Below are 27557 nucleotides of genomic sequence, written 5' to 3' on the forward strand. Positions count from 1 at the left end.
GCAACCTACATCTAAGTGTGAAGCTTCAGGCTTGGCTCCTAGTCATAATACCACCTTGCTGTATGTGTATAGAGAGATGGGCTACTGATATACACTCAGTGGCCAGTTTATTAGTACATGAAAATGGTTCGCTCGTGGCTTGCTATATAAAGCAGGCAGACAGGCATCGAGGCATTCAGTTACTGTTCAATTGAACGTTAGAATGGGCAAAACCAGTGACCTAAGCGGCTTTGAGCATGGTATGATCGTTGGTGCCAGGCGAGCCGGTTCCAGTATCTCAGAAACGGTTGGACTCCTTGGCTTTTTACGCACAAGTGTCTAGGTTTTACCGAGAATGGTGCGACAAACAAAAAACATCCAGTCAGCGGCAGTCCTGTGGGCAAGAACAGCTAGCTGATGAGAGAGGTCGAAGAAGAATGGCAAGAATTGTGCAAGCTAACAGGTGGGCCACAAACAGGCAAATAACGGCACAGTACCACAGGAGCGTGCAGAACGGCATCTCGGAACGCACAACTCGTCGGTCCTTGTCATAGATGGGCTTTTGCAGCAGATGACCACACCGGGTTCGACTCTGATCAGCTAAAAACAAGAAGAAGTGGCTCCAGTGGGCACGCGATCACCAACACTGAACATTTGAGGAGTGGAAAAACATTGCCTGGTCTGACGAATCCTGGTTCCTGTTGCGTCATGCTGATGGCAGAGTCAGGATTTGGCGTCAGCAGCATGAGTCCATGGCCCCATCCTGCCCGGTGTCAACGGTACAGGCTGGTGGCTGTGGTATAATGGCGTGGAGAATGTTTTCCTGGCACATGCTAGGTCCCTTTATAGAATTGATCAACGTTTGAATGCCACAGCATATCAGAACATTGTTGCTGACCAGGTGCATCCCTTCATGGCTACAGGGGGCCTGACCCAGTACTAGATGGGTTTACCTAATAGACTGGCCACTGAGTGTACATCACAAGAAGGCAGGGGGATCTAGGCAGGCAGGGTGATACTTATGTCTATCTACAGACTGTATGTTGCTGCTGTATGTTAGGACTCCCGAGTGGCGCAGCAGTCTAAGGCACTGCATCTCCGTGCTAGAGGTATCACTACAGACGCCCTAGTAAGAATCCAGGCTGTATTACAACCGGCCGTGATTGGAAGTCCCATAGGGCAGTGCACAATTGGCCCAGCATCATCCGGGATTGGCCGGTGTAGGCAGTCATTGTTAATACGTATTTGTTCATAACTGACTTGCCTTGTTAAATAAAGGTAAAAATAATGAACAAAAAATCCAGTACAGCCCACAGTCTCCCCTTACAACCTCTGTGTTGTTACAGTCAGCAGCTCTCTACTGTATCAATAATATCTGGGACAAAAGGCAGATCCCATACAAGTGCTTTATTCTCTGATTTTATCACTCCCTTGTAAAGCCAGCAGCAGGCAGGCTCACTGAAAGACACGGCTGGTGCCTGGTGGTAAGGCTATAGGAAGATCAAAAATGAAAAGCATGACTCTTTTGTGTTACCTCTAGGGTATATGTAACAATTGGTAGTGTGTCTGAGTCCACTGGAAGCGATAGAGGAGGGATGATGGCTGTCTTTACACGTGAAGTGAAGCAGAAAAACTGTAGCACAGGTGTTCAGTGGGATACTGTATCTCTGTTTGATATTTCTTCATTTTACCAGACTTTATAAGTCAAGGGGTATTAGATAGTTGACTGCATATCGATCATATCAATATCAATCATGCATGTGACACGCTGACACGAAAGCTAACTAGCTTAGTATGATAGCTACTACTAGCTAGCTAACGTTAAAGTTTGTGGAATGTATCTGTCAAATATGGAAGGAAGGTCGTTGGACATGCATTCGAGTAAGCTTAAAGACATATTGGATCGATACGAGAGTATATTTGGGATTTGATGTTTACACTGTAACTACTGTATTCATGCACAACTTCGTTGCATTTTAATGTTACTACTTAGCTATATCTTGTAAAATGTTTTTTTTTTGCGCAAGGCTGTTAAGAGCGTTGGAAAAAATGCCGCGTTCAAAATAACTGGGAACTCAGAAATCCCTGACTTCCGACTTTAGTGGGTGACAGCTGGGAACTCGGGAAAAAAACAAACTCCGACGGAGGAAAATCGTTTTGAACGGCCATCTGATGCTAGTCGGACATAGGAAACTCGGAAATATCCGACTTGCTGATTCGTTGAACGCGGCACGTGTATAACTACAACCAGTTAGCAAGTCGGACATTTCAGAGTTTCTTAGTTCCGACTAAAAGATCACTGACGTCATGATTTGACCTCTTTCTTTTCACGAATACTCAGTTATCTTGAAAGCAGCAATACCTGGAGCCGACGCTTGCGTTATTCCTCATATTAATTCAAATAATATGTTTTGGGTGTCATCAATGTGTGTGCTCTTTTTGGGCGAGATTGTGTAAGACGTCATTCAAAGGCGCCTTTGTTTTTGCTATCTTGCGGCTAGTAGCTAGCTCACCGGAGCTTTGTGTACTAAGGTATTTTAACTAAATTATATAATTCTACTGACGTTTTGTTGATATAGTAATCCCTTAACGCTGAGCCGTTCACCGTCAGACAAAGTTTCTACCGAACAAGGTAAATTAAACGTTTGATACAGACACTTAGTTCTAGCATAATAGCTAGCTTACTTCGTTAGCAAAGCTTGACACCCGTCCGTGTCGAGGGCTCTTGGCATTGACAAATCCATGTTGCAAAGTGAACAGAAACATAAAACAAACAATTCATATATATATATATATTTATTTCCTCGTGGTTTATCTTTAGTCCTCTAACTAGATCCATTGCCAATGATAGTTAACTGGATTGCTGTTAACGTAAACTAGCTAGCTAAATCAAATTGTATTGGTCGCGTACACATATTTTGCGGGTGTAGCGAAATGCTTATGTTCCTAGCTCCAACAGTGCAGTAATACCTACAATACAATACATGCACATTCCCCAAAGGAAGGAGTATTAGAAATATTAGAACGAGCAATGCATGTCATAGTCTGGGATATAAATATAGATGCATATCATGGTGTGTATAGACATTATGGACAGTAACGTATATGAATTGAAAAGGTGTACAACAGCAGTTATATAACATGAGCTGTTACTAGCATTCAGTATATACACATGAAGTGGGTAAAACAGTATGTAAACATTATTAAAGTGACCAGTGTTCAATGACTATGTACATAGGGCAGCAGGGTTGAGTACCAGGTGGTAGCAGGCTAGTAACAGTGACTAAAGTTCAGGGCAGGGTACTGGGCTGAGGCTGGCTAGTGGTGACTATTTAACAGTCTGATGGCTAGTTAATGTTTCTGTCTGAACAGTGAACGTAGTGAAACGTATGATCACAAAAAATAGGACCTGTGATTAGCTAGCTAGGCTACTTGATGTTTTCATTTTCATAAGGGTTGATCAGTATTTAATCAAGTTGTGGGCCACATTATTTTGCCGAAGGGCACACTCCCAAAGCCTATCTCTCTCTTTCTCTCTCAGGAGACCCATGGAGTCGGCAGTGGAGACGGCGGAGAGTTCCCCCATTGTTACAGAACGCGAGAAACCTACTCGGTCTGCAGTAGAGACAGCGGAGAGTCCTCCTACCATTTCAGAAGGGAAGGAAGCCACACCATCAGCCGTGGAGGACCAGGATGTCACCGTAGTTTCAGAAAGCAAGAAAACTACACCTTCTGCAGTGGAGACGGCAGACAATGATGTCACTATCATTTCCGAAAGCAAGAAAACTACACCTTCTGCAGTGGAGACGGCAGACAATGATGTCACTATCATTTCCGAAAGCAAGAAACCTACACCTTCTGCAGTGGAGACGGCAGACGATGATGTCACTATCATTTCAGAAAGCAAGAAACCCACGACAGCACAGCTGGCCGTGGAGACCGTGGAGAATGCCTCTATCATTTCAGAAAGCTCGTCACACGAAGGCCATCGCCTGTGGATCGGGAACATCGATCCTAAAATCACAGAGTGAGTGAATCCCCTTGGTCCATGAACCTCGAGGTAGAATTTGTCCCTAACCACAGCTCTAGGATCAGATCACCCTACTCTCAAATCCTTGCCTTAACCATCAGGTAGATTAAACATGTATTTAACCCTGAACCAGTGGTAAGGTAGCCTCGTACAACCAGCCTAATCTCACCAGCTTGCTACACAGATACGAATCATTTATGTGAGCTTGCGAGATCAGGCTGGTTGTACGAGGCTAGTTGTTAAGGGCAAATTTTACTCTCTCCGCCCCTGACTGGGAGGTGGGGCGCTCGCTCCTCCCTGCCAGGGAGGCAATGCAGCAGCAGCCCAGCGGAGCAACCGCTGTGACTGGCCTCTATGATTGATTAGCCGTGTGTCTGTGAGGGCAGGAGAATGAGCAGACAACGTTGGGCGTGTGAAAGAGAGGCACTCGGGCATGGCGACCTGTTCTGCTGAAGGGCTGCCATCATTTCTCACTCACCTGGTGTGTTTACTCTGTCAACCTGTAGCTTGCTGGCTGCTCTTTTTGCTTCAGAAGAAGGAGTGGGGTGGAGGGCAGCACAGGTTGGGATTGGCTGGTGGGCTCCTGGAAAAAGTACAGCTTGCTGGGGCTGGTGTCTAGACAGGCATTTCCTTCCCCTCTACCCTCTGTTTTCCTTTAAATAACCTGGAGTGCATCCCAAATGGCACCCTATTCCCATAGGGCTCTGGTCAAAAGTAGTGCACTACATAGGTTATAAGGAAAACAACAAAATATGCCCACAGGCTGGTGATTGGTAAGATGAATTAGTTCACGTGCTCCAAGTGTTTGTTGTAGCACGACCTACTTCAGGGCCCTCCTCTCTGTAAAGTGACATGCAGGCAGGCAGCACTGTAGAGAGTTCTGTTCTTGTTTTCTGAGTGAGGGTCAGTATTCAGCTACAGTCACTTTGTTCTTTTTCTTTTTACAGCGATACAGGAGATCAAATAAGTGAGTAATGGAGATGTGAGGTAAAAATCTCTGCTGTAATTTCTTAGTTTTTCCACTAATGTGTAGTCTCTGTCAGAGAGATTGATTGTGGTATTGAAGAGGAGATGGGTCCTGGTAAAAAAGTATTGCAATATATAGGGACTAGGGGGCCATTTGGGACAAAGTCTTAGACTCAATGCTTGCTGCACCATCAGGAGCCATTGATCACTCATTTCTCTAAGGAGAAGTCCAAACTGGAAGATTCCCCCAGGGCATCTGGCACTACAGTTGCACTCTGAAACCTGGCGGGAAACGTTGTACACTCTTTTAACACGACCACACGGTTTCTACAACTGCTACTAGGCTACTTTCTCCCTGTCTCTTGTCCCTCTCGCGCTCTCTTTCTCTCGTCCCTCTCGCGCTCTCTTTCTCTCGTCCCTCTCGCGCTCTCTTTCTCTCGTCCCTCTAACGCTCTCTCTGTGTTTTCTCTCTGTCTCTCTCAGCCAAGAATCCTTTATTTTCTCGTTATTTTCCATGCTAATTAATCCACAGGTCTTAATGATGTCAGATCCTCAGCACCATCATCAGTCATGATCTCATGCCCTCCAGATCTCTGGAAGAATTCAGTCTCGGGACAATGCTGAGCGATTGCTCAATTCCCCGTTTTTTTCCTTCTCTTGGAGAAACTAAGAGTGGTAGAAAAGCTCAACTGAAGTTGGGAGATCATCGGAGTTTAGCTTGTTGAAAAATGCATCATTCCGAGGTCACAGTCTGGATTCTGTGAATGATTCTTTGAATGATATAGGCTGCATTTCATCTGGAAATGCTTTTTCTACCTTCCCCATATCTCAGGGAGCAGAATCAACACTTTGGCACATTTGTTTTTGAAGAGGCAGCTGAGCTCTTATAGCAGCAGATGTGATACCTTACGAAACGTGTTGTGCACCAGTCTCAGGCACAGGCTGTCGTTAGACAAACACCAGCCTGACTGTGTTTCAAGAGTGTGTCTTTAGCGAAGGCGGCAACACCCCAACCCGCCTGCTCGACCCGCCTGCCCAGGCACATCTCCCACACACACACACACACACACACACCACACACATGGCTAGAGTTGGCACAATTACCGTATAACTGTGTAACTGACAATTATGGATGAAGACCGTCATGAAAATAAAATAACCGTTAAAATAACAAATGTGGATAAAACAGCTGACCGAAGAAGGAATTGGCTGGGCATTTGTGCGGTTGAGTCCGTTTCTGCTGTAACAGACTCTACAGTAACATGGACTTAACAACATGATGAGACTTTGTTGCTCCTTGCTGAGACAAGCAAGGTGTTGTAGCAAACAAATGTTCTGTTTCAGTGGTTCCCAAACTTTTTTTAGTCCCGTACCCCTTCCAACATTCAACCTCCAGCTGCCTACCCCCTCTAGCACCAGGGTCAGCGCACTCCCAAATGTTGTTTTTTGCAATCATTGTAAGCCTGCCACACACACACACTATACAACATATTTATTAAACATAATGAGTGTGAGTTTTTGTCACAACCCGGCTCGTGGGAGGTGACAAAGAGCTCTTATAGGACCAGGGCACAAATAATAATCTAATAATAATAATCAATAATTTTGCTCTTTATTTAACCATCTTACATATAAAACCTTATTTGTTCATCAAATTGTGAGTAACTCACCACAGGTTAATGAGAAGGGTGTGCTTGAAAGGATGCACATAACTCTGCAATGTTGGGTTGTATTGGAGAGAGTCTCAGTCTTAAATCATTTTACACACACAGTCTGTGCCTGTATTTAATTTCTTGCTAGTGAGGGCTGAAAATCCACTCTCACATAGGTACGTGGTTGCAAAGGGCATCAGTGTCTTAACAGCACGATTTGCCAAGGCAGGATACTCTGAGCGCAGCCCATTCCAGAAATCTGGCAGTGGCTTCTGATTTTAAATTCAACTTTCACAGAACCGCTTGTTGCAATTTCGATGAGGCTCTCTTGTTCAGATATCGATAAGTGGACTGGAGGTTAGGGCAAGAAAGGGATAACGAATCCGTTGTTTGTAATTGCGTACCCAACTCACTCAGGTGCTTCGCTATATATCACATTTGACATTGTCTGTAGCTTGAGTTAATTTGCACACAAAAAAATCATACAATGATGGAAAGACCTGTGTGTTGTCCTTGTTAATGCAGACAGAGAAGAGCTCCAACTTCTTAATCATAGCCTCAATTTAGTCCCGCACATTGAATATAGTTGCAGAGAGTCACTGTAATCCTAGATTCAGATCATTCAAGCGAGGAAAAGACATCACCCAGATAGGCCAGTCGTGTGAGAAACTGGTCATCATGCATGTGGTCAGACAAGTGAAAATTATAGTCAGTAAAGAGAACTTTAAGCTCGTCTCTCAATTAAAAAGAAAAACGTGTCAATACTTTGCCCCTTGATAACTAGCGCACTTCTGTATGTTGTGAAAGCGTTACATATTCGCTGCCCATATTGCATAATGCAGAAAATACACGAGGGTTCAGGGGTCTTGCTTTAACAAAGTGAACCATTTTCACTGTAGTGTCCAAAACGTCTTTCAAGCTGTCAGGCGTTCCCTTAGCAGCAAGAGCCTCTCGGTGGATGCAGCAGTGTACCCAAGTGTCGTCGGGAGCAACTGATTGCACACGCGTTACCACTCCACTATGCCTCCCTGTCATGGCTTTTGCGCCATCAGTACCGACACCAACATGAGCAGCAGCTACGTTTGGCTATATACAGACCGTTAGTGGAATTCCCACGAGAGAGTAACGGTTAATGTGATTGGATGTTAATTATTTGACTAGACTACCTGTATTTGACATTGTGTTGTTATTTCGCTGAACACTAGATGGTTTAATTTTTGGGGGGTCAGTGAAACGAGGCTACTCAGGCAAGAAAAAAAACCTTACCCAAATGTATAGCCCCATTGGAAAATATAAATGGACTGTTTGAAAATGTGAAGGAACATTTTTTTGGGGTGTACCCCCGACGTGAGTATGCGTACACCAGTTTGGGAATATCTGCCTAGGCAATGTCCCCTCTCTGCAGCAGCACATGCAGTCAGGAGAGGAGAAAATGTGCATCTTAAAAATCAAATTTTATTAGTCACATGTGCTGAATACAACAGCTGTAGACCTTACAGTGAAATGCTTACTTACGAGCCCCTAACCAACAATGCAGTTTAAAAAGAAATACGGATAAGAAATAAAAGTAACAAGTAATCAAAGAGCAGCAGTAAAATAACAATAGCGGGACTATATACAGGGGGGTACCGGTACAGAGTCAATGTGCGGGGGCACCGGTTAGTTGAGGTAATATGTACATGTAGGTAGAGTTATTAATGTGACTATGCATAGATGATAACAACAGAGAGTAGCAGCGGTGTAAAAGAGGGGGGGGGGGGGGGGGGGGGGGGGGGGGCAATGCAAATAGTCTGGGTAGCCATTTGATTAGATGTTCAGGAGTCTTATGGCTTGGGGGTAGAAGCTGTTTAGAAGCCTCTTGGACCTAGACTTGGTGCTCCAGCACCGCTTGCTGTGCGTTAGCAGAGAGAACAGTCTATGACTAAGGTGGCTGGAGGCTTTGACAATTTTTAGGGCCTTCCTCTGACACCGCCTGGTATAGAGGTCCTGGATGGCAGGAAGCTTGGCCCCAGTGATGTACTGGGCCGTACACACTACCCTCTGTAGTGCCTTGCGGTCGGAGGCTGAGCAGTTGCCATACCAGGCAGTGATGCTAACCTTTTGAGGATCTGAGGACCCATGCCACATCTTTTCAGTCTCCTGAGAGGGAATAGGTTTCGTCGTGCCCTCTTCACGACTGTCGTGGTGTGCTTGGACTAGAGGTCGACCGATTAATCGGAATGGCCGATTTCAAGTTTCAATAACAATCGGTAGTCGGCATTTTTGGACACCGATCATGGCCGATTACATTGCACTCCACGAGGAGACTGCATGGCAGGCTGACTACCTGTTATGCGAGTGCAGCAAGGAGCCAAGGTAAGGTGCTAGCTAGCATTAAACGTATCTTATAAAAAAACAATAAATCTTAACATAATCACTAGTTAACTACACATGGTTGATAATATTACTAGTTTATCTAGCTTGTCCTGCGTTGCATATAATCGATGTGGTGCCTGTTAATTTATCATTGAATCACAGCCTACTTCGCCAAACGGGTGATTTAACAAGCGCATTCGCGAAAAAAAGCACTGTCGTTGCACCAATGTGTACCTAACCATAAACATCAATGCCTTTCTTAAAATCAATACACAGTATATATTTTTAAACCTGCATATTTAGTTAATATTGCCTGCTAACATTAATTTATTTTAACTAGGGAAATTGTGTCACTTCTCTTGCATTCTGTGCAACAGAGTCAGGGTCATGCAGCAGTTTGGGCCGCCTGGCTCGTTGCGAACTGTGTGAAGACTATTTCTTCCTAACAAATACAGCCAACTTCGCCAAACGGGGGATGATTTAACAACGAGCATTTGCGAAAAAAGCACAATCGTTGCACGAATGTACCTAACCATAAACATCAATGCCTTTCTTAAAATCAATACACAGAAGTATATATTTTTAAACCTGCATATTTAGTTAAAAGAAATTCATGTTAGCAGGCAATATTGAACTATGGAAATTGTGTCACTTCTCTTGCGTTCATTGCACGCAGAGTCAGGGTATATGCAACAGTTTGGGCCGCCTGGCTCGTTGTGAACTAATTTGCCAGAATTTTACGTAATTATGACATAACATTGCAGGTTGTGCAATGTAACAGCAATATTTAGACTTATGGATGCCACCCGTTAGATAAAATACAGAATGGTTCCGTATGTCACTGAAAGAATAAACGTTTTGTTTTCGAGATGATAGTGTCCGGATTCGACCATATTAATGACCTAAGGCTCGTATTTCTGTGTGTTATTATGTTATAATTAAGTCTATGATTTGATAGAGCAGTCTGACTGAGCGATGGTAGGCACCAGCATGCTTGTAAGCATTCATTCAAACAGCACTTTCGTGCGTTTTGCCAGCAGCTCTTCGCAATGCTTCAAGCTGGCAATACTAAAGTATCTATTAGAACATCCAATAGTCAAAGGTATATGAAATACAAATGGTATAGAGAGAAATAGTCCTATAATAACTACAACCTAAAACTTCTTACCTGGGAATATTGAAGACTCATGTTCAAAGGAACCACCAGCTTTCATATGTTCTCATGTTCTTAGCAAGGAACTTAAACGTTAGCTTTTTTACATGGCATATATTGCACTTTTACTTTCTTTTCCAACACTTTCTTTTTACATTATTTAAACCAAATTGAACATGTTTCATTGTTTATTTGAGACTAAATTGATTTTATTTATGTATTATATTAAGTTAAAATAAGTGTTCATTCAGTATTGTTGTAATTGTCATTATACAAACAAAAAATAATATATATATATAAAAATCGTCCGATTAATCGGTACCGGCTTTTTTTGGTCCTCCAATAATCGGTATCGGCGTTGAAAAATCATAATCGGTCAACCTCTAGCTTGGACCATGTTAGTTTGTTGGTGATATTTTTGTTGCTATTCTAATGGTTGTTACGGTGACCGTGGTTTTTTGTCTGACCAATAAACGTCATCCAAAATTCCATGACCATCACAGCCCTATAACACGGCTCCACCCAACGCATGGAGGTAGAAGAGGAAAGGTAGAAAAGGATGGGAGGAAAGACCTGGCTGGGATAATTCACTGCCCTCTTTAACTTATCCTTTACCAGGAAAGACCTGCTTTGGAAGACTGCCTCCTTTACCTCATGTTCATGTGAGATTATAGACCATAAAACATGGCCTCTGGGTCATGTCAGACGTTGGACCAGGCAAACGGACCAGGCAAACGGTCTCTTTCTCTTGGTCTCTTACTTTCTCTCTGTCTGTCTCTCTCTGGTGCCCAATTTGAGAGTGGTCGCCATATTCAGACAGCATTCAGTTCCTCCCTGACTCAGTCCTCAAATAGATGGAGGAACTGTAGGTGCTGGTTCGCTTCACTGCCTGGTTATTTAACAGATGTCCAGCTTGGCTCGGGTTCATGCTTTCACAGAAGAACCCCCTCGAGCAAGGAGATCACTCCTCCCCTCACCAACCCTTAGCTCCCCTCCTCAACCTCCTGCCGGCCGGCACGTTTTACAACCCCCAGGAGAAGTGCATTGTGGTCTGTTACAGGCCAGACGTGGTCCCGTCCCCTCCCGTGGTCCTTCCCGGTGTATCAGCCCACTATCAATTCCTCAATCTGTGCCAGCAGCAGGTCGCAGGAAGACACTCCATTCCAGCCTGCAGAGGGTGGAGTCTGGGAAAGTGAGAAATTCTGCTTGTAGAGAAAGCTCCTGGGAGGCCAAGGAAAGACATTAATACATCCAGTCCATGGCTGTATCCACAATAACATCCTATACCCTATGTAGTCCACTAATTTTGACCAGGCCCCATAGGGCTTTGGTCAAAAGTAGTGCACTATATAGGGAATAGGGTGCCATTTGGGACGTAACCCGGGATCCCTAGTACTCCCACAACTCCTGCTCCTGGGCTACATACCTTTCCACGATTTAAAAATAACTGCTGGACAAATGTATGAAAGCAACAAGCATCTCTGTTAGGCTACTTGTACACAACACAATTCCCAGGCAGTCACTCCGGGGAGAAAAAAAATAAAGGCTCACCCATGTTTTTTACATTTATTTACGTAACATGGGCTACCAAGGGACATTCACATTCTAATTGTTTTACATTGTGAAATAATGTAGATATTTCTTTAAACTAAGTGATTAGTCTTCCATAGGAAACATTTTGTGTTGTATCTGACCTAAGCTTGAGATCAATAAATATCAAATCAAATGTATTTATATAGCCCTTCTTACATCAGCTGATATCTCAAAGTGCTGTACAGAAACCCAGCCTAAAACCCCAAACAGCAAGCATTGCAGGTGTAGAAGCACGGTGGCTAAATACCGGTTAGACCTAGACTATTGCCTGGCCTGAGGCTCTATTGCATTATGTGGAATTCAACGTCAGCCAATGTAGCTGCATGTCATGCTTCCAACATACCTGTGATGACTATGACACAACCACTACCCGTTTTATAATTCCATAAGAGATAATGAATGTAGCCAAAAGTTACAGTACCAGTCAAAAGTTTGGACACACCCACTCATTCAAGGGTTTTTCTTAATTTTTTAATATGTTCCTCATTGTAGAATAATATCAAAGACAGCAAAACACATATGGAATCATGTAGTAACCAAAAAAGTGTTAAACCAATCAAAATATATAAGAGATTCTTCAAAGTAGCCACCCTTTGCCCTGATGACCGCTTTGCACACTTGGCATTCTCTCAACCAGCTTCACCTGGAATGCTTTTCCAGCAGTCTTGAAGGAGTTCCCACATGCTGGGCACTTGTTGGCTGCTTTTCCATTCACTTTGCGATCCAACTCATCCCAAACCATCTCAATTGGGTTGAGGTCGGGTGATTGTGGAGGCCAGGTCATCTGATGCAGCACTCCATCACTCTCCCTCTTGGTCAAATAGCCCTTACACAGCCTGGAGGTGTGTTGGTCATTGTTCTGTTGAAAAACAAATGATAGTCTCACTAAGCGCAAACCAGATGGGATGGCATATCGCTGCAGAATGCTGTGGGAGCCATGCTGGTTAAGTGTGCTCTGAATTCTAAATAAATCAGACAGTGTCACCAGCAAAGCACCCCCACACCATCACACCACCTCCTCCATGCTTCACGGTGGGAACCACACATGCGGAGATCATCTGTTCACCTACTCTGGATCTCACAAAGACACAGCGGTTGTGTCTTTGTGAAACAAAGGACAGATTTCCACCAATCTAATGTCCATTGCTCATGTTTCTTGGCCCAAGCAAGTCTCTTCTTATTATTGGTGTCCTTTAGTAGTGGTTTCTTTGCAGCAATTCGACCATGAAGGCCTAATTCACGCAGTCTCCTCTGAACAGTTGATGTTGAGATGTGTCTGTTACTTGAACTCTGTGAAGCATTTATTTGGGCTGCAATTTCTGAGGCTGGTAACTCCAATGAACTTGTCCTCTGCAGCAGAGGTAACTCCGGGTCTTCCTTTCCTGTGGCGGTCCTCATGAGAGCCAGTTTCATCATAGCGCTTGATGGTTTTTGCGACCGCACGTGAAGAAACTTTTTAAAGTTTTTGAAATGTTCCGCATTGTCTGTGACCTTCATGTCTTAATGATTGACTGTCATTTCTCTTTGCTTATTTGTGCTGTTCTTGCCATAATATGGACTTGGTCTTTTACCAAATAGGGCTATCTTCTGTATACCACCCCTACGTTGTCACAACACAACTGATTGGCTCAAGCGCATTAAGAAGGAAAGAAATTCCCCAAATTAACTTTGAACAAGGCACACCTGTTAATTGAAATGCATTCCAGGTGACTACCTCATGAAGCTGGTTGAGAGAATGCCAAGAGGGTGCAAAGTTGTCATCAAGGCCAAGGGTGGCTACCTTGAAGAATCTCAAATATATTTTTGATGTTAACACTTTTTTGGTTACTACATGATTCCATATGTGTTATTTCATAGTTTTAATGTCTTCCCTATTAAAAAATGAAAAACCCTTAAATGAGTAGGTGTGTCCAAACTTTTGACTGGTACTGTATATTGTGACTCTATGACTAGGTTAGCATTTCTATTCATCTGGTCATGCCCAGTCTACACTGTTGATGTTCTTCTGATAACGCCCTGAAATGGTAGCATGCAGCATAGGCTTTTGGCGTTCACGGACAGTGATAGTTGGCTCGGACAACAGAGAGAATGCACTCTCCTACGCACAGACTGCATGCTAGGCTCCCCACCAATACAGACCGTCGACATGGAAATATGAAATTGGCTGCTTCTTGTTCAGACTGACCCCCCCCCCCCCCCCCCCCCCATTACAGCGTGGACTAAATATATCTCCTTTACTGTTGTCCCAACTTCTCTCTCAGTTATACGGTAGATGGCGTGTGAGAGAACTCTCGTAATCACTTCTACTTGAACTTCACAGTGTGTGGAATGAGTGTAGGCTTGAATCTTATGCCAACATATTGAGTCTTGTGTCGGGAGGTATAACCTCAAGTTCCCTCTGAATCACTGGTACAGCTGTTAGCCATGGTCATGACAAATTCATCTATTGATTGGTACAAGGCCGGGACAGTACAGTATGTACTACTGTAAGGGACTCTTCATAGTTTAACACTTGTTAACAGGGCAATGAGGCTATAGTCGAGACCACCTCAAGAGTCAGACGGTCAAGCAATTAATATATTTTTTTAATGGATCCTGGATGTTAGTGACAATGAATCCGACTGCTAATAACCTTCTGAGTGGAAGGTGGACGTGTTCAATTTCCCACGACTATTGTAGGCTAACAGGCCAAGGCAGTTACGGCAGCTAGCCACACGCAGCCGTGCACTGTACAGTAGCGAATGTTTTTCTTGAATTCAGGCTTCCTCTTTTTCTTTTTTTTCTCTCATTGTCCTGCCGCTGTATCCTCTGTATTGTGTGGATGAAAGATTTACTGCGGCTAAAAAGGTGTAAGAGACCGGTCATTCTAATCAGGAGCAGGTGACAGGGAGGCAAATATAGTCATGCTATATGATGTTTTATGAATAGGTTGGACTGTCCGTGACAAAGGAATGTTAGCTAATTTATGTTATGAGTCGTCTTAGTTGATGGTGGAAGTCTGGCGTTGAAAGACCCGGCCTGTATTGAAAGAGACATTTTCGTAATGCTTTGTTTCAACCGATTCTACTGGAATTCAATTTAGTCTTTATATTAATCAAATGTGTTTGGAGATTACACATGTCCACTAAATGTTATTTCAAAGTAATACGTGACTGAGTTTATCCAAGCAAATCAAATACATAAACGACAAAATACATTGATTTTACGTTGTCACAGCAGATCAAACGCGCTGGAGTGAGTCTCAGTATAAGTGTGTGTGTTTCCTCTACAGGTATCACCTGGTGAAGCTTCTGGAGAAGTTTGGGAAGGTGAAACAATTTGACTTCTTGTTCCACAAGTCCGGACCGTTGGAGGGCCAGCCCCGAGGATACTGCTTTGTTAACTTCCACACCAAAGAGGTACGACACCCCACCAGCCATTTCACATCTTTCAATTCCAAGAAAAGATAGTCTCTGCTTCATATGAATTTACATTTGAGTCATTTAGCAGACGCTCTTATCCAGAGCGACTTAATAGTGCGTTCATCTGAAGACGGCTAGTTGAGACGACCACATTTCACAGTCGTTGTAAGTAAATGTTTCCCAAATGAAGTAGTTATCAGCTTATTGGTAAAGATAAGTGCATTGTATAAATGTGCATTGGCAATTAACTCACAAAAGTGAAAAGTTAGGGCAAGTCAAAAGCTATACACAGCATAGACAAAAGATACAGTATAGCCAACCGTTTCCCCTCTCTCCCCGTGAAGATATTGTCTCAAACTTCATAGGGCTCTTCAGGGCTCCACCAAAGCTGAGATAAAGATATCTTATTCACTGTGAGTGTCTCAAGTGTGATGGGAGGCTGTCCCTGGGGTGTTATTCAGAGGAAGTGTGTATTTATTAGTCTCATACACACGCAAACACACACGCCACTAGAGCCCCACGGACTGGGTGATCCATCCATCAGTCGTTACTGTCTCTGTTATCACTTTATGATAAAGTGATAACAGATACAGTTATCACTTTATCATAAAAAATATTGATTTGTGTAAGAGCTCTTTGATAAGTGTTTGCTAAATGACTACAATGTAGTGATACTGGCCTCGTTTTTCATGGTGAAATTGTTTTTTTTATGAGGATCAAACCCCTTTTTCCCGTCTCCAGGAGGCTGAGAGGGCGATCCATTGTCTGAATGGGAAGCTGGCCCTGTCCAAGAAGCTGGTGGTGCGCTGGGCACACGCACAGGTAAAGGTAAATGTCACCCGGTTAAACCTCTCGCCTTTTACACACACACACACACACACACACACGGACGGACGGACGGACGGCATGGCCTGTGATTCTTGTGTGTCCCTCTCTTAGGGCAAAAAGGCCAGCCTTAACCTAAGTGTCCTGCATGCAGCAGTGTGTTGGCCTGTGGTCTGCTCAGTGGTGTGTGTGAGTGTTGTTGGGTACAACAAAATGGCAGCATGGTGTACAGGCCACACATGGACATGGTACGAGTGTAGAACAGTAGCAGAAAGGCAGGAGTGTGGGACTGGAGAGGACAGTGCTCCAGTCAGTCTCTCTAGGCAGTGGGGAGATCTCTTGGACTCCAGCAACCCTGGTCTGTCCCTAACAATAGGCAGCTGCCGTATGGACTAAGGAAATCCTGTATGGGGCCGAATCACGCCCCTCCTGTACACCCCCTGTCCCCCCACTCTCCCCTGAGGGGAATGAGACACCAGGTTCAGGTCAAGGTTAACAGTGCAGCCCTCCTTTGACAATAACAAGCAGCGGACAACTGGTTCCAGACCCCCCCCTCACCCCTCTCAAGGTTCATGACATGCTCCCCACACAAGACAGATCAAGAATAACAAATCGCATTTTATTTGGCACATGCTTTGTAAACCCATAGGTGTAGACTAACCGTGAAATGCTTACTCCCCAACAATGCAGAAAGACAGAAATAGATAAATACACAACGAGTAACGATAACTTGGCTATATACATGGGATACCAGTACAGAGTTGATGTGCAGGGGTATGAGGTAATTGAGCTAGATATATACATATTGGGATTTTTACCTTTATTTAACTAGAAAAGTCAGTTAAGAACAAATTCTTATTTACAATGACGACCTACCAAAAGGCAAAAGACCTCCTGCGGGGACGGGGGCTGGGATTAAAAAATAAGATAAATAAATAACATATAAATATAGGACAAAACACACATCACGACGAGAGACAACACAACATAAAGAGAGACCTAAGACGACAACATAGCAAGGCAGCAACACATGACAACACAGCATGGTAGCAACACAACATGGTAGCAGCACAAAACATGGTACAAACATTATTGGGCACAGACAACAGCACAAAGGGCAAGAAGGTAGAGAACAATACATCACGCAAAGCAGCCACAACTGTCAGTAAGAGTGTCCATCATTGAGTCTTTGAATGAAGAGATTGAGATAAAACGGTCCAGTTTGAGTGTTTGTTGCAGCTCATTCCAGTCGCTAGCTGCAGCGAACTGAAAAGAGAGACCCAGGGATGTGTGTGTTTTGGGGACCTTGAACACAATGTGACTGGCAGAACGGGTGTTGTATGTGGAGGATGAGGGCTGCAGTACATTTCTCAGATCGGGGGGAGTGAGGCCTAAGAGTGTTTTATAAATATGCATCAACCAGTGGGTCTTGCGACAGGTATACAGAGATGACCAGTTTACAGAGGAGTATAGAGTACAGTGATGTGTCCTATAAGGAGCATTGGTGGCACATCTGATGGCCGAATGGTAAAGAACATCTAGCTGCTCGACATCTATAAATGATGTCTCCGTAATCTAGCATGTGTAGGATGGTCATCTGAATCAGGGTTAGTTTGGCAGCTGGGGTGAAAGAGGAGCAATTACGATAGAGGAAACCAAGTCTAGATTTAACTTTAGCCTGCAGCTTGGATATATGCTGAGAGAAGGACAGTGTACCGTCTAGCCATACTCCCAAGTACTTGTATGAGGTGACTACCTCAAGTTGACTACCTCAAGTTGACTTCCTCAAGCTGAGGTGATGAGGTGACTACCTCAAGCTGAGGTGATGAGGTGACTACCTCAAGCTGAGGTGATGAGGTGACTACCTCAAGTTGACTACCTCAAGCTGAGGTGATGAGGTGACTACCTCAAGCTGAGATGATGAGGTGACTACCTCGTGATGAGGTGACTACCTCAAGTTGACTACCTCAAGCTGAGGTGATGTGACTACCTCAAGCTGAGGTGATGAGGTGACTAGCTCAAGGTGACTACCTCAAGTTGAGGTGATGAGGTGACTAGCTCAAGGTGACTACCTCAAGCTGAGGTGATGAGGTGACGAGGTGACTAGCTCAAGGTGACTACCTCAAGCTGAAGTGATGAGGTGACTAGCTCAAACTCTAAACCCTCAGAGGTAGTAATAACACTCCAGGGAAGAGGGGCATTCTTCTTACCAAACCACATGACGTTTGTTTTGGAGGTGTTCAGAACAAGGTTATGGGTAGAGAAAGCTTATTGGACACTAAGAAAGGGATAAAGTGACTAGGCAACAGGATAGACCAACAGTAACAGCAGCGCATGTGATGAGTCAAACGAGGTAGTGGAAAAAGGGTCAATACACAGATAGTCCGGGCTATTGGTTAACTATTTAACTAACTATTTAGCAGTCTTATGACTTGGGGGTAGAAGCTGTTTAGGGTCCTGTTTGTTCCAGACTTGGTGCATTGGTACCGCTTGCCGTGCGGAAGCGGCGAGAACAGTCTATGACTTGGGCGGCCGGAGTCTTTGATGATTTCTAGGACCTTCCGCCGACTGGTTTAGAGGTCCTGGATGGCTGGGAGCTCGGCCCCGGTGACGCGTGTGCGTCTAGTCCATTTCCACATCCCGTGTCTGACTCACTGAGTCATTCTGTATCGAGTGACATTAACGCCAATAGGATTCAATCATTTTGATGACTTTTTTTTTTTTTTTTTTTTTAAATATCATTTTTAAGTAACGGTCACGTCATTCAAGGATTCATGCTGTTGATTTGCACGCGTTTGATTTTGCCATGTTCTGTGTAATATAAATTCACCATGGCTTAACCGAGGGGATGGACAGGCCGACTGTCTGGAGATCTCCAGCTTTGTCATCAGACATGCGTCAACCACTGGACGGATGTTTCCCCCCCCCCCCCCCCCCCCCAGAAACGTTGAGAGTCGTTCGCCTCTGAGCCTGACCTTTTGAACCTGTGAACTTAGAGATAATGGAGGGAAGAGGCACTGATCTAAGGAGGGAAATGTGATACGGGTCACGCGTGCAGTAAATAGACCCTTGGTGCTTGCCTATCCGGAACGTATAGGATACATTCATATAGAACGCCTTGTAAAATGGAGGGAAGGGAGTATTTGAGGGTCATTGTTTGACGCCTAATCATGGTCCTAAATGTATGACCTCAGCATCTATTATGACTAGTGGGTTGTTAAGTACTCTGGCGTGAGAAAGCAAGGGGCCCGTTTGTTTGCTTTCATTGTAATACTTATTTCCATGTTGCGTTGAGGAATAGTCATTTTCATGACTGATATGTGGTTGTCTCACCTAGCTATCTTAAAGGGACGCTTTGGGATTCGGGCAGTGAGGCCCTTTCTCTACTTCCCCAGAGTCCGATGAACTCATGGATACCCATTTTCTATCTCTGCGTCCAGTCTAAAGGAAGTTTGGAGGTAGTTCAGCGAGCCAATGCTAACTAGCGTTAGCGCAATGACTGGAAGTCTATGGTATCTGCTAGCACGCTGGCACTTACCATGGACTTCCAGTCTCGTTGCTCCGACGCTAGTTAGCAATTGCGCTAAATGCTAGTTAGCAACTTCCTTCAAACTGCACACGGAGACATAGAAATGCCACGAGTTACTCTTGTCTCTGGGGAGGTAGATAAGGGGCTTCATTGCCGACCTGAAGCATCCCTTTGAGATGGATGCACCAACTGTAAGTCTCTCAGGATAAGAGCGTCGGCTAATTGACGAATGTCAAAAAAATGTCATTCATCCATTCATATTGGTTCAGAAAGCAACACGATGCTTTTTGAACCCGCTTATTAAAAATGCATCCTATTGATCCTAACTGATTACTAGACCTGGTAAGTCTAATATGAGTCTTTTCTTGTATGTTGATGTGTTTTTTCGTTCTTCTCTCTACAGGTTCACATTGCATCACTCACGTTGGGGAAGTTCTGAGGGGCGGTTTTGAGAGGAATGAATGCACAGTTATATTGCTGTGCCGTTCACCTTCCCCACAATGCCTCAGAAAAGGGCATCACAATGCCAGTGAGGGGATTTGACCAAAAGCAGCAGCAGACAAACGGAGTGACCTGGTCCCTCCATGGTGCAACCGTAATCTAAACGGGCTCCGCTCTGGTTACCTGGTCCAACCATGGTGCGACTGTAGGCAACCTACCGTAAGCTAGCTGGCCCCAAAGCTCTGCTCCATCTGTGGTTACCAGCTCATGTTCTGCTCAGCAGCCAGCCATGTGGGAGGAAGTTGCAGTTCATTCTCTAGAAACTCTCCTTATACCTCATCATGTCCTATGTTACTTTACTTACATGTCTCACAGATGTTCTTCTCCTTGCTTTTGTTTTTGTATCTCTGTTTGTTTGTCTCTCTGTCTCTCTCTCTGTCTCTCTCTCTGTCTCTCTCTCTGTCTCTCTCTGTCGCTCTCTCTCTGTCGCTCTCTCTCTGTCGCTCTCTCTCTCTGTCGCTCTCTCTCTCTGTCGCTCTCTCTCTCTGTCGCTCTCTCTCTCTGTCGCTCTCTCTCTCTCTGTCTCTCTCTTTGTCTCTCTCTTTCAGAGGTTTGAGGGTTTCAGAGGGGATAAGAATGGTCCTGCCAGCCTGGAGCCGTCCTGCAGCGCAGAACTAGACTTACCAACCAATCTCAGGTCGGTCCAATCTCTCTGCCCCTCCTCCCTCTCTGACTCTCCCTTAATAGTTCACTCACCCTCCCCACACTATTTTAGAAGCCTATGAATTACAGTATGATATACCAGATTAGGGTGTATATTAGACTCATGAACTCATGATCAACACCTAAAAGTCTAACTTAAATGTATTTAAAAGCTGGAATCCTTGATGGTGACACTGCCACGTCCATTTGCGATATTATAACAACAAAGAAGTTACTGCCGACTACGGACACTGTTTTTCCCATCGGTCATAATAGCACGTGCGATAGACCAGCAAAATATGTACTGCAATGTATTTTACAATGTTACGCGACGCTCCTCACCTTCGTCATCAAAACAAGATAGTGATGATCAAATTTCATTTGTCATATGCGCCGAATGCAACCGGTGTAGACCTTACCGTGAACTGCTTACTTACAAGCCCTTAACCAACAGTGCAGTTCAAGAAATGGAGTTAAGAAAATATTTATAGAGAAAGTTTCAAAGTTGAATCACCACGTGCACAAGGTGTTAAAAACAGTACAGTGAATTTCTTTCCCAACAATACAGTGATATTCCCTCATCAATCTACACACAATACCCCATATTGACAAAGCAAAAACAGGTTTCGACATTTTTATTTTTTTATTTTTAATACATTTGATATCACATTTATATAAGTATTCTGACCCTTTACTCAGTACTTTGTTGAAGCACCTTTGGCAGCGATTACAGCCTCGAGTCTTCTTGGGTACGACGCTACAAGCTTGGCACACCTGTATTTGGGGAGTGTCTCCCATTCTTCTCTGCAGATCCTCTCAAGCTCTATCAGGTTGGATGGGGAGCGTCGCTGCAAAGCTATTTTCAGGTCTCTCCAGAGATGTTCGATCGGGTTCAAGACTGGGTTCTGGCTGGGCCACTCAAGGACATTGAGACTTGTCCCGAAGCCACTCCTGTGTTGTCTTGGTCCTGAGCACTCTGGAGCAGGTTTTCATCAAGGATCTCTCTGTACTTTGCTCCGTTCATCTTTCCCTCAATCCTGACTAGTCTCCCAGTCTCTACTGCTAAAAAACATCCCCACAGCATGATGCTGCTTCATCGTAGCAATGCCAGGTTTCTTCCAGACATGACGCTTGGCATTCAGGCCAAAGAGTTCAATCTTGGTTTCATCAGACCAAAGAATCTTGTTTCTCATGGTCTGAGAGTCCTTTAGCAAACACTGGGCTGTCATGTGCCTTTTACTGAGTGGCTTCCGTCTGGCCACACTGACAGAAACTGTCAGTGTGACCATCGGGTTGTTGGTCAGCTCCCTGACCAAGGCCACCCAATTGCTCACTTTGGCCAGGCAGCTAGGTGTCTGTGGTGTCTTGGTGGTTCCAAACTTCTTCCATTTAAGAATGATGGAGGCCACTTTAAAAGAAAATGTTTTATACATTTGCAAAAATAAACTGTTTTCACTTTATCATTATGGGGTATTGTGTGTAGATTGATGAGGGACATTTTTTATTTAATCCATTTTAGAATAAGGCTGTAACGTAACAAAATGTGGGAAAAGTCAAGGGGTTTGAATACTTTCCAAATGTACCGTATCTAATTGTTGGGCCTTTCAATATAAAATGTATGTCTCTATCATAATGTTCAGGGCAAATATTAGCCCATGAGTAAGCTCTGGCCACCTGGTAAACATGTTATACTAAAAATGTTTAAAGTGCTATACTGGTGGATTACTCAGATTCTCTAATATATTATTTTAGTCAGATACTTTGCTGAGGGAGCCTAATTACCCTATAACTCATCTGCCAGTCCTCTCAGCCAAGTTTGCCTCTCCACTGTTGTCATTTTAGTTTTGTTTTCAACGGGTGTGGCTGAAATACGGGCGCAGCAGTCTACGGCACTGCATCTCAGTGCTAGAGGCGTCACTACAGACCCTGGTTCGATTCTAGGCTGGATCACAACCGGTCATGATTGGGAGTCCCATAGGGCGACGCACAATTGGCCCAGCGTCGTTAGGGTTTGGCCGGGGTATGCCGTCATTGTAAATAAGAATTTCTTCTTAACTGACTTGCCTAGTTAAATAAAGGTAAAAAAAAATATATATATATATATGAAAAAGCCGAATTCACTAATTTGAGGGGTGTCCACATACTTTTGTGTGTGTGTATATAGTGTAGATAATAATAGAAAAATAGAATAAAACATTTAAGTACGAATAAAACCCCACAAGAACTACGATGCGAGTTAAAGAAACACGAGAATGCCAGTATATACAGGTCAGTGTCAGTACCGTATTCAGTGTGCAGGAGTACTGGAGTGTGGTTGAGGTGGGTTTATACATTTAAAAAAAGTGGAAAGTAGCATTTATAAAAACAAATGCCCTCGTGAGCTCAAATGCAACACTTTTTATTTTATTGATGAAACAACCATGTCTAAGATGGACTTTAAAAGAGAACTTTGCTATTTTACAACAAAATCTCAATTGTTGATGTAAATGCCATGTTATAGAAGGTTCCAGACACTTTCTTTTTGCGATTTCACTTATTTTTTAGAAACTTACCCCAACCAGCGATTCACTTCGTCATCCTTGTTGTCTAGTACGTGGGTTTTGAAAAACATGAACAAATACTCCAAAACACCCAAATACTTTTAGAAATGCTGTCATTATAGTCACGCAGGTCTTTTAGATGTTGTACACATGAAATTGTCATTCCAAACTTTATCCGCAACATTGAATTCCATTTTCTGCGACTCGAGCTGTTACCCCTGTCCAGCTGTTCAATTGTCTGTGTAGCCTTCTGCTCGAATGGACGGCGAGGTATCGCTCGAGTCGCAACTAAATGGAATATAACATTGAGGACAAAGTTCGGAATGACACAATTTCATGTGGTCTACATCTAAAGACCACCACTGTACTGAGACAGGGTTCACACAAGGTGCTTATTTTGGCACTCTGAAATTCAAGTACACCTTGAAAATAAGAATTTTCTCAAGTTAGTACTTCAAATATGTTAATATGAAAAATGCATTGGTCTTACAAATTAATTTCCAGGCAGACTACAGAGTTCTATTTCCTCATGTGTTTCGCGCTCTGGTTGCCAGGCAAACTCAGATATTCCACCCACACTGCCACTCAGCCAGGCAGGTACAGAACTGACTGATTAGGCACCACCAAACGTCACATCGATAGCTAAAATGTAGATTAAATCCTGCCTGGCAGGATATTAACGTTTATGAAGGGGTTTTGCCAGACCCAACCAGGGATGTAGTAGAGGCTAAACGCATGTAAACGCCATTTACGCACCTTTTTATTTGTGAAATAGCATTTACTCACGTTTTTATTTTGTTAATTATAGTTTGCGCACTTATAATTGCATTCCCAGCGTTGATCAACGCTCAGAAGCCTTCTTGATCTGCGTTCTAATTGCAAATTATTAATGTATGCTCGTTATGTTCGCCTGCTCCCCCGGATTTGCCTTGTTAGCAGCATATTCATTCACCTCTCTGTCCTACGGGAAACTCGGCTGTGTCAACAGACATCCCCTAAACAAAAAGTCCCTGACTCGGAGAATGAGTGTACATCTGGTAAATAGTCGCTGATATTTCAGTCAGATGTCTTGCTAGCTATGTAGCTCAAGTGCTCTTGTTGATAATCTGGTAGCGAGCTATGGCTAGAAGGATGAGGTTAGAAGCTAACGTTGAATGGAGGCTGCAATGAAGGACGCAAAGGAGATACACAGAGAGAGGAAGCATTGAAGCAAGTAAGGAGAGAGGTTAGTATTACAGTGGTTCCCAAACTTGGGGTCACGGACCCATGTGGGGTTCTTTAAAATGTAAATAGGATCCCCTGAGAGAATCTTTAATCTTATCAAACACATGAATAACTTGTTTCTCTTCAAATGGGTCTAGAATACAACATTTTAGAGTCAACTAGGGGCCTTTTACACTGTTAGAATTCACTTTCATGTCATTGTGTTGGGACAGCCTGTGGGACCTAAGATTTTGTGAAATATAAAGACCATTTAAATATAAAGACAATTTAATATTGTTATCATGTACATTGAACTAAAATATTGAGTTACAGTTCATATAAGGAAATCAGTCGACGTCATCAGTACTGACTTACCACTCATGTATGTATGTAATAAATAAGTAGTGAAATGTAATATTGAGTCAAACTTGTAAGGAAGGTAGTGATGAATAGTAAGTTGTTTTTTTTCATCTGGTTGTGGCAATATACTGCCATCTGGTGGTGACTAGAAACAATTGCATAATAGGAACTATTACAAATTGATGGTCCTTGAAAATAAATATTAGTGCTTGAAAAAGTACTTCAAAGTCCTTGAATTTGACTTGTCACTGTCTGTACGAACCTTGCTGAGAGCATTTCAAAAGGACATATTTGGTGCGGGTAAGTTTCTCAAAAACAAGTGAAAATTGCACAACCAAAGTGTCTGGAACCTTCTATAACATGCCATTTTCATCAAAAATTTAGATTTGTTTGTAAAAAAGCTAAATTGTCCTTGAAGGGAGAGTCCTCAGGAAAGTGCATTTCATTTAATTTACCATAAACTTCAATAACACAAACTCACCAACCATAGACCAGTCAGTGTGGAGGAAGAGAAGGAAGAGTTTCCTTTTTTTCTTTCTTTATTCCTGCTGCACCCCCCCCTCGCTCTCCCTTGTTTACTTCCCCACTCACTCAGTCACTCACTCTATAGCTCTCTCGCAGTCGCACTCTCTCCCTCTCTTGCTCTCTCCTACCCACTCACTCTCTCTTCTTCTCCCTCCCATACAAAGTACGAGTGCGAAGATTCGTGCGATCGAGGCCAAGCTTCAGATGATGGAGGAGAACCCAGACGAGGAGTACCAGGGCCCCTCAGCCTACATGTACAACAAGCCTCCGGAGAAGAAACGCCAACAGCCTTACAGCAGACCCTTCCGCAAGTTCAGGAGATGACACACAGGGGACAGAACATCCAACACCTAGGCTTGCAAAATTCCCCCGTTAACTTTCCCCGAACTCCCAGGCTTTCCAGAATTCCTTGTTTGAAGATTCCCAGTGTTCGGAGATTCCCAATATCAGAAGGGAATAAGCAGGACATCTGGAATCGTCCAACCAGGATTTCTGGAAAAGTTGGGAATTTTGACAAAGTTACTGGAATTTTGCAACCTTACCAATACCTGACTGGCTCAGTGACTTCCTCTACAGCGGTCTCCTGTAATACGTTAACAGATTCCAAGACAATTGAAGTGCTAATTAACATTACCATGATGCAAACGTATATATGGAATATGCTCAGATTGTTAAATTATTGTTACACTGTAGTGTTGTGGGAGTTGCCTGATGCCAATCTGTTTGTGCTATTATCCCAACTCCTTGTCACTCATTGACAATGACTGCAATGGAGTTGGCAAGAGCACAAAAAGATCTGGGACCAGGCTATAGTGGGAGTCAGGCCACCAAACTGTATGACTTCAGGTTTGGACAGATGGCGCAACAAGCCATTTAAATTTTTTCCTATTGTGTGTATTCTTACTTGGAAGAGGAATTATAATTTTTTTTCAAGGAAGGTTTTTTTTTTTTTGTAATCTACTTTTCTACAACTTCAGCCAAAACTATTTTCAATGGCTATATGTATTGTATGATGTGTAGAATATCACACCTTCCATTTATCTTACTATTGTTTTTCTGTTTGGATTTTTTTCAAATACATTGTTATTGTAATGTTTCATTTCTGTCTTTGCCGTTCAGTGTTGGGAGTTTGACATTATTACCCTTCATAATTCCAATTTGACCTGATGTAGTGGACTAATACAGTATATTATGTTTCCCACATGCTCTGAGTCACTTGTTATCATTAGCTACAGACCAACATTATCATGTTGGTCTGTAACAAAAAAGAAGGCAAGGCATAAAATCATGTATTTTAAAACTGAGTGGTTGTCACCATTCTGTGTTTCTTGTGATCAAAGAAGGTTACGCTAAATGTATTTTATTCATAACACATATTTGGCTATGTTTGAGTGTGATTTGAGGGCCATCAAAAGTGGAGAATGTTGAGCAACTTTGGACAATTATAAATATTTTTATTTATGCTATGACACCCGGTAAACGACATTGCAACTCAACTCGTAGATGACATTGTTCAATCATAAAATTGTCTTTGAAAACAAATAATATTTGTATTTTTTTATTTCAATGTAAATATACCGCCCTATATTGTCGTCTACGTGTTGTTTTTGAAGTTTTTACATGGCTATTTTATGTATCCCATAATTTGTAGATCTGCCAAATGTTTAGAAGAATCTGGTTCAACTAGAGCAGGAGATTCACATATCTATTTACCACTCCTCAGCGATGTTGTGCACGGTATATCTCTATCTTCAATGAGGATTATAAAATAACAGTCCTCATAGTCTGACTAATAAAAATACGCTAATAGAATGTTCTTCAATCAAGAAATTAGCTTGATATCACATTGAGCTTCTTCACCCCGCTCCCATTAAATGTGTTGCAAGCACCTGAAATGTGGGCGTCCGATTGATGCCCACATGAGTGGTTCATGGTTACTCTGCCTGCAACCTGAATGGTAAGAAAAAGAGTAGGCCTACCTCAGAATATTTGACCTTTTGCAAAAAATTTTCAATATGATTTATTTAGCAATCTTACTGTGAATTGAACATGTTTTTACAGTGACATAGCTAAAACCTGATATGATTGAAACAGCTTCCGGGAAATCACAAACTCTTGGTAGTATTCAACATGGTTCTCATTTTGAAGGGGAGATCCGCGCGTGACATATTTACTGCCAAAGTTCCAGGTACTCGCGCGGGTCTCAAGATAGTAGTCTGTATATTGGAAATCATAGGATGACCTGATTATCCATCGTTTCAATCATTATTAAATAAATTACTGCTAGTTGGTATTTTTGGATG

The 27557-nt window shown here is 43.2% G+C and overlaps 1 protein-coding gene across 3 annotated transcripts; it reads left to right on the plus strand.

The window, feature by feature from the left end:
- Window positions 1-1423: 1423 nt before the first annotated feature.
- LOC120025963 (probable RNA-binding protein 18) lies at window positions 1424-26846 on the plus strand. 3 transcript variants are annotated; one of them, XM_038970722.1, is made up of 6 exons: window positions 1424-1463; window positions 3521-4006; window positions 15000-15126; window positions 15871-15951; window positions 20533-20621; window positions 25419-26846. In XM_038970722.1, the coding sequence occupies exons 2-6, from the start codon at window positions 3528-3530 to the stop codon at window positions 25576-25578; spliced, it is 936 nt and encodes a 311-aa protein (XP_038826650.1). In that variant the 5' UTR covers window positions 1424-1463; window positions 3521-3527; the 3' UTR covers window positions 25579-26846. The 3 variants fall into 3 exon arrangements, with proteins under 3 accessions (XP_038826650.1, XP_038826647.1, XP_038826649.1); XM_038970719.1 differs by lacking the exon at window positions 1424-1463 and adding an exon at window positions 2266-2611; XM_038970721.1 differs by lacking the exon at window positions 1424-1463 and adding an exon at window positions 2266-2511.
- The last annotated feature ends 711 nt before the right edge of the window (window positions 26847-27557 follow it).

The sequence above is a fragment of the Salvelinus namaycush genome, chromosome 31 (assembly GCF_016432855.1).
Source record: "Salvelinus namaycush isolate Seneca chromosome 31, SaNama_1.0, whole genome shotgun sequence".
NCBI lineage: Eukaryota > Metazoa > Chordata > Actinopteri > Salmoniformes > Salmonidae > Salvelinus > Salvelinus namaycush.